We start from the raw sequence: 12,611 nt of genomic DNA, 5'->3' as shown, positions 1-12,611 counted from the left end.
GTGCTTTGCTAAGCTTGTTCTAAGTAGGTGCTTTAGACCACTGAGCCATCTCACCAGCCCCACCTAACTCTTATTGAGACAGAAACCCTGAAGTATGGGCAACTAAAAGTAGAATAGAAAGTGCAATGAGAGCTGCCCCAGTGCAAATATATCTGAAAGATACTATTTTTCTTTACAAGGCCAATACCTTCTAACACCTTAAGTTAAAAGAGGATTACTGCCTATACTTGATAATTTAAGGGCACAAGGTCTACTTAAACATCATAATAGTACTTGCAACACTCTAAAGAGTTCAAAAATTCAATGGGGAGTGGAGGGTGGTACAGGACTTTAGATTGGTAAGTGAGGCAGTTGTGCCCATTCATCCAGTGATATTTAACCTGTAAACTCTCTTTTCTCAGATCCAGAAGTTGTCAGTTATTTTTCACTGTTAGATTTAAAAGTTGCCTTCTTTAATATTCTTTTACATACAGATTTCCAATTTCTTTTTATCTTTGAAAATTCTAATGACAAGGCCTCTCAACTGACTTGGACTGTGCTTCCTGGAGGAACCCTCGAGGGTGCAGAGACAGTCCTTATCTTTTTGAATAAGAACTTTCCCATGACTTGAGATATTTTGAATTTTTTCAAGTTAAAGACTCACAATATGTAGATGATATACTATTAATGTGTCCCGAGAAGTGCTCTCTAGTTAAGGTACCTGTACTCTACTTAATTTTCCAGCAGATAGAGCTTATATGGTCTCTAAGTCTAAGGCACAACTTTACAGCCTTGAGGGGAAATAGTTATGCCTTATCATATCTAAGGGAATCCAAAGGCTTGGGGAAGAGAATTAAACAAATTCTTTCCTGCAACTCAATACCTTCAAAAACCTAAGGGGATTCCTAGGAATTACTGACTTTTGTTGCCTTTGGATCGCAAGTTATGGTGAGATCACATGACCCCCCATCAGCTTATAAGGGAAGTCTAAAAGGCAGATACCTATATGTTAATATCAAACTGCATCCCAGAAGTTTAAACAAGTGCTTTGAAATGCCCCAGCTTTGAGCCTACCAACAGGACCCTGTTTCTATCTATATGTTGACGAAAGGTTGGGCATGGCTTTGGGAGTGTTTATACAAGTCAGGAAGTAGGTTCAACAGCCTGTAGGGTATCAAGCCATTAATTAGACATTGTAGCAAAGGTATGGCCTGTGTGCCTTAGAGCTGTGGCCATTGTAGCTCTTCTGGTATCAGAGGAATCAAAGCTGACTTTATTATTTTTTAATTAATCGTTTTTTCAAGATAAGGACTATGTAGTTCAGGCTATCCTTGAGCTCACTGTGCAGCCCAGGGTGGCCCTGAACCCATGGCAGTCATTTTGTCTCCACCTCTCAAGTTCTAAGATTACAGTCGTGCACTGCTGTTTCTGCCACACTGACTTTAGGTAAAGGCCTCCCTGTACGTATAGACTCTTCACAATGTGGCAGGACTTCTTCCAGAGGGAGTCTCTGGCTGTCAGACAAATGACTTCCTAAATACGAGTCTCTACTTTTAGAAGAAGCAGCTATTAAATAAAGACATGTTGCTCCTTAAAACTTACCACCTTTCTACCTGAGAAAGAATTGAGGCTGACTGCAAAAGACATGATAGTGAGCAAATAATTTTACACCTGTACACAGCCAGAGAAGATTTGTTAGATACACTCCTTTCTGACCCTGATTTGACCCTTTTCCAAGTTCTTTCATGGAAAGTTGGACAAGCAAGGCAGGATATGCAGTAATGACTCCACATGAGACCCCTGAAAGTTCCTCATTTGCCTCTGGGACTAGTGCTCAACTATCAGAACCCATAGCTCTGATCAGGACTTTATAACTCAGTAAAGGACAAAAAGCCAGTATTTAGACTGATTCAAAGTATGCTTTCCTAGAATTGCATGCCTATGAAGCCATATGGGAAGAAAGAAATTATCTGACAGCCAATGGATTTTCCATAAAGTATCATAAGGAGATAGATGAACTTTTATCATCTGTGTATATGCCCTCCAAAGTGGCAGTACTTCACTATAAGAGGGCAACAAAAAGGAGCTGAAGTATCTTAAGGTAGCCAACTGGCTGATATAGCTGCAAAAGAAACCCTCAAGAGAGCTAGTTAGACCCCCCTGATGTGGGAAGGGTCCTTGATCACACTTGACCCAAGTATTGTTAGAAATTCAATGGCCCCTCTTCCTTGGGTGTCAATTCCATCAGTATGGTTATAATCAGATGATGGTAAATTGTTCCTTGGAAAATTATGAAGTATTTACATCAAATCTTTTACTTTGAGAGACAAGACCCACATGATGGCCTCAAAGTTATTCATAGGAGAGGGATTTTCTCAGGTAATTAAGGTACTTAAGACATGAGCTCTGCCAAAAGAACAATCTTCTTAACCAGACCATAGCCCCTCCAGGTATACAGAGACATGGAAAATACACTGGAGAAGATTGGCAGCTTGATTTTCTCAATGTCAAAGAGTAAGGGGCATAAGTACCTATTGGTCCGGGCAGATAATTTCACACACTGGGTTGACCCTCTCTTTGTACAACAGAAGAAGCAAGAGGAGGTACCATTACAATTGTAAAAGCAGAATGTTGTGTGTACTTTCCTGATCCTTCTGCTAGCATCTCATTGGCTATTCAAGATATTAAACGACAGGCTAATTCTCAGATTCTGAAATTCCCTGGACCTTCCTAGTCTCTTCATGGGAGGCCATTACTGGTTCCTCCTGGTGGAAACATTTGTTGGTTGAATCCACAGTAGTCTTGTTGATTTTATTATCACAACTATGACCTCCTTAACCTGAAGTAGCCAGAATGATCTTTGGCCCTTGCTCCATCACAGAAGTTAGGCATACCTCTTCAAGGGGGGAGGATTATAGACAGCTGAGTTAGGTACAGATATTATAGGCAGTTGGTCATAGCTAGGCCCTTGAGGCAGTCAGTACAGAATAGATCAAAACAGTGCCTGAGGGCTCATCTGAAGATTAAAGTCACTATGGCCAGACTGTGACAAATAAAAGCTTAAGGTTATTGGTACAGCCATGCTCTCTCAGCCACTGACTACTATGGCTATGATAACTAAATCTACTAAGAATAAGACTAAAGACAAAAACTATAATAGACAAAGGTTAATGAGGTCACCCACGTACACTTGCTAAATGACCTGCTTCTCCACTGGATCAATGTTACCTAAATGGCTATACTTGTAATCTTATGTTTGGTCACAGTTTTGACCCAGGTTTTATCCAAGACGTAGATTTTGTTCTGTAACTTCGAGAATTAGGTTTATTGACAACCCATTTGGGACACTTCCTATCTCTCAGGAAGTTTTTCTATTTCCCAATCCTTTCCCTCAATATATTTTCGACTCTTAATTTCTGTTCCTTAGAATTCATTCTTTGACTTGGGGGAATACAAACTTGACATACTGGATATCTGGCAGGTTTGTGGTTACATTTATTTCCCCTACATTATTCAAAGGACTTAGATCACTATAGTGTGACTCTGAGGAAATTAAGCAGTGTCTTTCTATAATGCTATCTTCCTAAGTTACACTGTGGAGATAGGGTAGATGTAAACATATATTTAAGTACCTCTACAATTTTTTAAAGCACTTTGGGCTAGGAAGCTAAGATGAAGTTACTTTCATATCCACTATTTTCCTTGCCTTTTCCCTCTTGTTGTGGCCTCCCTGCAAATGAAGGAAAGTAGGTCATCACCTTCTGCTTAATAACCCTTCATGTACTTGAAATTGCTGTTCTCCAGAAGGATCTCAAATGAGTTTTCAAAAAACTGCCTGAACTATCAAATTGCAATCTAGGGCTGTGAGTCAGCATTTTACCTAGACATAAAATCAAAAAGATTTAAAATAGGTAATATAACTTTTTTGAAAGACATATACATCTTCTGGGAGAAGCTTTGAGAAAATTGGACTTTGCAAGTTTATGAATAGTTTATTACATTTCAGTAAGTATATCATGATCAATAAAGCAAAAGTTAAGGACAATGAGCTCATTATGAAGTCAGTTATTGATTCTCAAGTTCCAAAACAGAATAGCACAGAAAGGGTATAGAGAAAAAAGGATGTGTGTGTGTGTGATGATAATTTTAAGTATCTTAAACACACTTAAAGGAATTATAAGATAGAAAGCTATTTTCAGCAGCTTTTCAAGATGTTTAATTAATTTTTCACTCTTTAAAATACTGTTGTCACAGGAGTTTGCAAAAACATACTATCTTTTACTGACTCATTTATTCTTGCAATTTTTTATATACACCTTCTCCTGATTTTAAAAAGCTTGTTAGCTGTCCTATCTTATGTCATTGTCTGGTTCAGCTCAAAGTGCCATAAAAAATATCACAGACTCAGTGGTTTAAACAGTAGAAATTTATTTTTCTTACCTCTGGAGGCTCAAAGTTTAAGATCAATGGCAAACATGGCCTGTTTCTGGGGAGACCCCTCCTGGCTTGTTGAGGGGCACCTTACTATCTTCTTCAATGGTAGAAGACAGCTACTGCTCTGTCTTCAGCACAAACCCCATCATGTGGGCCCCATCTTCACAAACTCATCTCAACTCTAATCACCTCCCAAAGACCTCACACACAAATACTGTCACACTTGGGGTAAGGACTTGCACATATGAATTTAAGGGAGGACAGAAATATTAATATACAACATGTAATAACAGAAAAACTGAAAATGACTCCAACTGATTAAAAACTGATTAAAAACAATCAATACAATTTAATCTTAAAAACTATTCCTGTAGAAAGTTTTCTTTAATATTATCTGATTCAATAGGAAAAGAACTTCCCCAAATGTTTTGTAAACATTAGTTCTATGAAATTTTTGAAAAACCAAAGGTGGAAAATGCATGGTTTTGGTAAAAGCTGAGAAAAAGAATACTTATCTATCTTTGTGGGCATGTTTAATAAAAACAACTATAAATAGGCTATGTCTTAGTCCCATATGAACTGAAGGTTTATTTTTTTTTATTTTTTTTTAACTTTTTAAAATAATCTTGTCAAGTGTGATTGTGCACTCCTCGGCAAGCCCAGGCAGGAGGAGTGGCATGAGTTTTAGGTCAGTCTGGGCTACATAGTGAATTCAAAACCAGCTTGACCTCCAGAGTGAGGCCCTGTTTTATACTATAGAAATGATCCCTAAAAGTATAGCCTTGAGGCCCTCTTTCAACATACCACCAAAAAACAATTTTAACTGACACATAATAATTGTACATGTTTATAGGGTACTGAAGATTTTTAAAATAATCTAAGCCATTTGGATATTCATGGGAAGTAATACAATGCACAATAACATTACCAAATTACATTTTCACAAAAATTGAAAGGAATAGTGTATCACATATTCTTTCATTTAAAATACAGAGAACTGGGCTGGAGCTGTACTCAGTATTCTACTACTTTACCTATGTGAAGCCCAGTGTTCAATCCTTAACACCTTAAACCAAACCAGAACAAACACTCCAAAGTAAAAAAAAAAAAAAAAACAACACTTCCCAATCTCTAAAAACATACCAAACAAAAAAAGCTAAAAAACAAAACAAAACAAACAAACAAACCCCACAAAACCTCAAAAACCAAACCCAACCAAAAACCTACCTAGGCCTGGTGGTGCATGCCTGTTATTCCGATATTCTAATAAGAGACTGAGGCAGATGAGATGCAAATTTGCAACTCAGCAAGACCCTGTCTCAACATAAAAAATAATAAAAAGGATGGAGATGTAACTCATTGCAAAGGTGCTAGGTTCAACAGCAACACAAAGCAACAAGAAAACCAGAAACCTGAAATAGTAAAACAAAATTGTTCATGTTATAATTTGTGCTGGATTTTACCACATTTTATTTTATTTTATTTTTATGAGCAAATAATGTTTTAATGAGAAAAAAATTCAAAACAAGATAATAGAAGGGTAATAATGGTTAATATATTGTATATTGTTATTTTTAAATTTCTCAGAGTACTCAGTGTACAAAATACCAGCATTTAATTGTCCAAATAGCACAAACTTTTCTTTCCAATGAACTAAGAGAAATTAGCAATATAATTATTTTAACTATCATATCTATATCTATTTTTTTGTTTTTCCCTTTTTAGTTTCTCCATTTCTGCATCCCAAGTTCTCTTTCTTTTTGTACTTAATTTTAAAACAACTATTTTTATTACACATGCATCCACTTGAGGGTATAACAAATTTGATTGTCTTGGTTGTACATATTTCATCATTTTGAAAACATGCTTAAGATTTCTTTAGTAACAATGAAATGAACAGACAACATTTTTCAAATTTTCAAGTGGAAAGTTGGAGGAAGCAGGACAAAAGATTGAGATCCAGAGCTTAGGGGATTTGGCAAAGTCACCTAGATAGCAATCTGCAGTCATTTTGGAGATCCAGGATGTTCCTGTCGAAAAATGCTGCAGACTGGGGGTGGAGCTATACTCCAGTGACACAGCCTTTGCCTAGTGCCTGCCAGGCCCTGGATTCAATCCCCACCGACACGAAGAAAAAAGCCTGAAAAAAGCCTGCCGCAGATCAGTATACTTAAAATGAAGGAGAAGGAAATCTAATTATAGTTCAGATCATTACTTATAGAAAACTGTTGTGTAAACTAATTTGTAACTTTTCAAAACTCAATTAAGTGAGTGTACGGTCCATTGGTATCCAGCTTTAATACCTGCCTGTTCCCGTAAGTGCCGTGTTCCACTACAACCCCAGCTCCAGCACACTTGGCATTAGCAGCTAATTCTTTTTCACACAGAGACACAAACTGTGAATAAAGTTCTAATCCTTCTTCTTTTCCAGAGTTAGAATGATACTGCATGTTTCTTCCTTTCACTCTGCCCCCAAGGGTGGCTTGAGGGATGATAAGAATGTCACCAGGTAGATCCACTATAGAGACGTGCTTGCCATTTTCTGTTTCACTTAATTTCACATTTAACAGTGTATTAACCATTTTGGGAAGAAGTTCTTTGTCAGCTCCCTTGAAGAAACATACATAGATCACTAATCCTCTCTGAATCTCCACCCACTGGGCCGCGGCGTCTCCCTCGGCTGGGCGAACTTGCAATCGCGCGTGCAGGCACTGCTGAAGGAGCGCCCGGGCCTGCGGAGCGCCGCTGTCGGCAGCCATTGCTGCAGCCCGCACCCCAGTTTTTATTTCTGTCTGTGCACTTCCAAGTCACAGATCTTTCCAATTAGGTCTCTAGGTTTAGGAAGTGCTCTTACTCTTATGTTCTTGTGTCCATATACTTCAGGCTGAGGCAACTGTCTTAGCGGAGGTATATCTCCCATTACATTAGTAGACAGGGAAAGCAAACAGACCTCTGGGAGTGAGTTAGGGTGGGTGGGTGGTGAATGGTCAAGGCATCCACTCACCTTAATGCTCTTTTAGATCCAGGCCCCACCAAAAACCACTCACAAACAACCTCTCTTCTCAATTTGGAACAAGGAACCTTGTCCTTTCCTGGACTGAGTTCAAAGTTCTCAGCGGGGTTGTATTTAACCCACACTCTTTCTGGAACTGTATCTTGTAGCTGTCTTCCACTTAGTTATGGTAGGATGACCACAGATAACCTGAAGTGTAGTTGCTCTTTGTTCCGCAGTTCAGTCTTAAGTGAATGGCCTTTTCTCAAAATTGGCTGATTATTTACTATCAAATATGGTAGATACTACACTGCATTTCTTCTCTACCTCTAGCTTGTCACATGGAAGGAGTTGCTTTTAGAACAAAATACTGTGCTGTTTTGCATTACAATAACTTTGGGCTTTTATGTTGTTTCTCCCTGGAGATGCTGACTCTAGCCTGGATTACCTTCTGTTAGCTGAGTCAGATCTCCCAATGAGACAGGATTAATATTCTGCTTCTTTCTTTCCACTGCTTAGTCCTAAATTTCTTCAGCCTCTCTGTAATTTGTAGGTTTTTTTTTTTTTTTTTTCCTTTATCAAGTTTTCCATTTCAGGTTCCAATGAGACTGTATTTTGCTGGCTTTCTTTATTCTGTCTTTTAAAATCTTTTTCATTATTTCTTTTATGGCAAATCAGCTAGCTTGAAATTCTCTTTTTTTAAAATAAGAGAATGTGTTACTTTCTCCTTTATATTTTAAACATAGTTTTGCTTTATATATAATTTTTAGTCTTTTTTTAACAGCACTTTGAGTATGTCATCTCACTTTTAAATTCGATGTGTGGATTATTTTTACTGGAAAGAATGGTAGTTATAACCGAACAAATAAAACTTCTTTTTCAGAACAAATAGAACAATAGTAACTTGTTTTTTAGTCTTCTATTAAAAGGTAGGACTATCTTTACCTGTTGAGATAAAAGTGACCTCTAAGCACAAAATGAATGTAAAGTCAACTTACTGTTTTATAAGTAAGTGATTATTAATGTGTTGAAATTTGTTGAATAAAGCTATGAACTTCTGTTTAAAGCTGTAATCAGTCCTATTATAGTATTAAAAACCATAATATTTTTAGTCTGTGCTGTGATTAAATACTTATTTGAATGTGTACAAGTATGAAAAACTCAGATTCTTCTGAAATCTTGTGTCTTATAATGTCAGGTAATAGCATATACATTTTAATGATTTTTATCTGAGGCAAGCAAAGGCTGGTTTCCATCAAAGATTATCTAGTAATCTGCAGTAACAGTGAAAATTAGATCTCTTGTTGCTAGTGACATAGTTTTGATGGATTTTTTTCCTCTTTTTTTTTTTTCTTTTGGCTTCTTTTTTGGAGCCCTAAATGCATAGAAGAACACAGTTCTTCAGAATCTGAGTGTCACGGGGCCTGGGAGATGGCTCAGTAGAATAAGTGCTTCCCTGGCAAAGGTCTGAGTTCAATTCCTGGTTCCGGAAAAAAAAAAAAAAAATCTGAGTGTCAGTTTCTTTAAGTACAGAGGATGAATAAGTTCTTCCAAGTCAGTCATTCAACAAAGACAGAACCATTTGCATGCCAATCATGCTAATGATGAGGTTTATTTTAGTGATCTACATGGACAGGGAAAAAGAAACAAAACTAAAAAGACAAAACTAGTTGTGGACTAGCTATACCTATGGAATAAACAGGCACAAAATGCAACAGTCATATAATACAAGCCAAAGGCAGTTATCTACGGTTGTTTTACCCTTTCACCTGCTAATGTTACCTGTAAGCAAGCATCATGGTGTATTCATGAACTGATTGTACTACTTCTGCAGAATTTTAGAAGTAAGCACATCTCTTTATTATATTTTCTAGCTATATGTGGCCTTTTAAAACTAAGTTAGCTAAAATTAAGCAAAATTAAGAAGTCATGGTCTCAGTCCAAATAGCAATATTTCAAAGATTCCGTTGCCGTATGTAACTGGTGGTTAATATATTTGACAGTACAGACATAGCATGCGTCATCATAAAAAGTTCCAGTAGATAGCACTGAGACTAATAATCAGGAAATTGCTTCTGCCACAGTAACCATTGAAGAACAGTTGCCATGGCCCTCTGCTATCCCAAGGGTCACAAAGTGACTAAGAATGCACATGAGCAAACTGAGGCATAGCTGCCATTGCAGACGCCTCACTGAACACCTCAAGTTCGTGTGGGGCATGATCTGGGAGGTGTGTGGCGTAGCCCCCTGCTGTTGGCGCGCCATGGAGCTGCTCAAGGTTTCCAAGGACAAATGCATCCTCAAATTCATCAAGAAAAGGGTGGGGACGCATATCTGCGCCAAGAGGAAGCATGAGGAGCTAAGCAGCGTGCTGGCTGCCATGAGGAAGGCAGCTGCCAATAAGGACTGAGCCCCTCTAGAATAAAGCTTTGCAGGGAAACAAACAAACAAACAAACAATAATAATAATCAGGAAATTGCAGTGTGGGTTAAGTGCTGTGATTAAAAAAAAAGTACAGGTTGCTATAGGTTAACAGAAAATAAGCCTTTAGAAATTAGGGACACTTTTTTTAAGGAGCATGTGTAGAAAGTTTTGAAGAATGAGTAAAAATCATAGAAACCTCAAACTGGGAAATATATTTCAGGAATAGCCTTCACAAAAGCCTGGAAATGAACAGAGACTAGTTTATTGGATATACTGAGAGTTAGGTTATGACGATGAGGTCAGAGATAACAGATTATGTAGAGCTTGGTGTAACATGTTTACAAGTTTAGTTTTGACAGGTAATCTATTTTGTTTCTCTCACTGACAGCTACATTTTGTTTTGGTCAGTCAAAAAACTATAAATAAGTGATAAGTTGGGCAAATGTCAAATTATTTTAACTTATCTGTATTCTTCCTAATGGTTGTGATACTGATAAAGTTGCTTTTCTGCTTTTTTTTTTTTTTTTTTTTTTGTTGAGACAGGATCTTGCTATGTAGTTCAGGCTAGCTTTGAACTTACTGTGTAACCCAGTCTGGCCTTGAATTCATGTTGATCTTCCCATGTAGGCCTCCCTAGTTCTAGGATTATAGGCACCACAACCAGCCCTCAAGTTAGCGTCTTTGAACTATAACACCAGTAACATTTTCTTGATGTTCAATTATGAAATGCCATTCAGTATTTTTATTCCAATTAGAAAATTTAAAGTGGCTTTTAAGAATAAATATCTATTTTAGCAGTGTGTGTACATGATGTGTGTGTGTGCATTTTCATTACTCTGCTGATTTTATTTTAGGGTGATGAAGAATCATTTGAAAATTATTACCGAAAACAAAGAAAGAAACAAGCAAGACTGGTTTTACAGCCCCAGTCAAGTATGGTAAATATATGAAAAATTTGAATTAATTATACTATTATTTTTTATCTGCTTATCTTACCTTAATTTCTTCAGAGCACATATCCCTGTTCATTCAGCTACATATATTTATTGAATACCTACCATTTCTAATAATTGATTTAGATGCCAAGGTTACAACAGGGGGCAAAACTTATTAGTCCTATTCTAATGACTGTTAGTAATTAGAATGAATTTACATTCTGTTAGGGAAGGTAGACAATGAATAAAAGAAAGGATGAATAAATATATAAAATGTCAAGAAGTCAACAGTTCCTAACAATATGGCATACTGTGTACCTCAATTAATTGTCTAACTGAAAAAAAAAAAAAAAAAAAGATGGTGGATAGACACTAGGAAATTCTTTCTTTGGAAGAAAAATCATTTCTTTTTAAATGTACTAAAGGGCTGGGGAGATAGCTCAGTTGTATAAGCATCTGCCTGGGAAGCACAGGGTCCTGAGTTTGATCCCTGGTACTGAAAAAAAAAATGTACTAAAGATCTAGAAGAAAAATATAATTAGACCAAAATGCAGATGAATAGAGGACTAATTTATTCTCTAGTTGTGGTAATTTATTCTGTTGTGGTGATGGTTATATAACTAAATATGTTGGTGCAGACCCAAATTACACATGAAAAAGTATATTTTATTATACATGTAATCTTAACCTCATTGCATCTGACTGTAAAACAGTTGAACAAAACATGTATACCTAAATGAGAGAAGAAACTCAGGGGGGTTTCATGTAGCTTTTTTCCTAGGAGCAACTAGTAAATGATAAAGTGTGAGTTTTGAGGATCTATGCTGTCAGTGGCTAAGTTAAGAGCCCATTCAAAGTAGATATCCAGTAAGATTGTCTGCCTTTTGAAGCTGAGATTCCAATAATTATAATGACTGAGAGATAAAACCATCTAAAATCTTTTTATTCTCTTGCAAATATTGTAAAGAAAATTAATCTCTACCAAGTCTTGATTTGAGTAAGTAGAAAAGCTTCTCTAAGGATTCATAACAAGCAGTTTGATGTTTGCAGCCTAAGTCTATTCTACTTGAATAACAACAAAATCACACTGCATAGGGCCTGCCGATCAGCTCAGTTGTTTAAGCACCTGCTTATGCAAACGTGGTCAGGTGCAGGATACTGGGGTTCATCCCCAGACACGCTCTTAAGGTAGCCTGAGACAGCCAAAATACAAGACAGAACAAAACAAAATAAAAGAACAAAATCATGATGAAAATTTGAAGTGATTCCATGCTAATAATTGCTGTCAAGTGGCCAGAAGAAACAAATGTTGTTCTCTATAGTTTTATCCCAGAATTAAAGGGTATTTGAGGGGGCCAGGGAGATAGCTCAATAGAATAAGTGCTTGCCTGGCAAGTGCAAGGGTCTGAGTTCAATCCCTAGTTCCACAAGAAAAATAAAAAAGTATTCAAGAAGTTACAAGGAAAATTAACAATTCACAGTCAAAAAGTAGTTACTGAACAAGTGGAAATCATTAAAAATACTGATATCATAACTGGATTGTAAAAGACTTGATATTTGCATTATTAGCCATTGAGTGTAAAATAATGTTAATATATTTAATAAAGTGAAAGACAAGCTTGTTATTATGAGGAACAGAAATTATAAAGAATAACCAAACAAATGTAAAGAAAAATCAAGTAGAATATTTGGAAATTAAGGAAAGATTAACTGAAGTTATTATGGATGAGGGGCTGGTGAGATGGCTCAGTGGTCTAAAGCACCTACTTAGAATAAGCTTAGCAAAGCCCAGGGACCACAGTTCAATCCCCCAGCACCACATGCCAGCCAGCCCGCCCCCTGGTGGG

General features: G+C 36.9%; 2 protein-coding genes across 3 annotated transcripts in view; one reads left to right on the top strand and one right to left on the bottom strand.

Annotated features, from left to right (window-relative positions):
• Nucleotides 1–12,611, top strand: part of Exoc6 (exocyst complex component 6) — a 246,711-nt gene that overhangs the window by 94,013 nt on the left and 140,087 nt on the right. For both annotated transcript variants that reach the window (XM_023716247.1, XM_004632054.2), the window contains exon 9: nt 10,684–10,767. In XM_023716247.1, the coding sequence (XP_023572015.1) occupies nt 10,684–10,767 (84 nt within the window). The remainder of the gene's footprint in view (nt 1–10,683; nt 10,768–12,611) is intronic.
• Nucleotides 6,131–7,172, bottom strand: Dtd2 (D-tyrosyl-tRNA deacylase 2 (putative)). Its single transcript, XM_004632051.2, has one exon. The coding sequence runs from the start codon at nt 7,170–7,172 to the stop codon at nt 6,666–6,668; it is 507 nt and encodes a 168-aa protein (XP_004632108.1). The 3' UTR covers nt 6,131–6,665.

The sequence above is a fragment of the Octodon degus genome, unplaced genomic scaffold (genome assembly GCF_000260255.1).
Source record: "Octodon degus isolate 3935 unplaced genomic scaffold, OctDeg1.0 scaffold00046, whole genome shotgun sequence".
Lineage (NCBI taxonomy): Eukaryota > Metazoa > Chordata > Mammalia > Rodentia > Octodontidae > Octodon > Octodon degus.
This window is presented reverse-complemented; position numbering and strand designations above follow the sequence as displayed.

Coding starts and splice junctions, on each gene's coding strand:
- Dtd2 (XM_004632051.2), bottom strand. CDS start 7,172: ATGGCTGCCGACAGCGGCGCTCCGCAGGCCCGGGCGCTCCTTCAGCAG.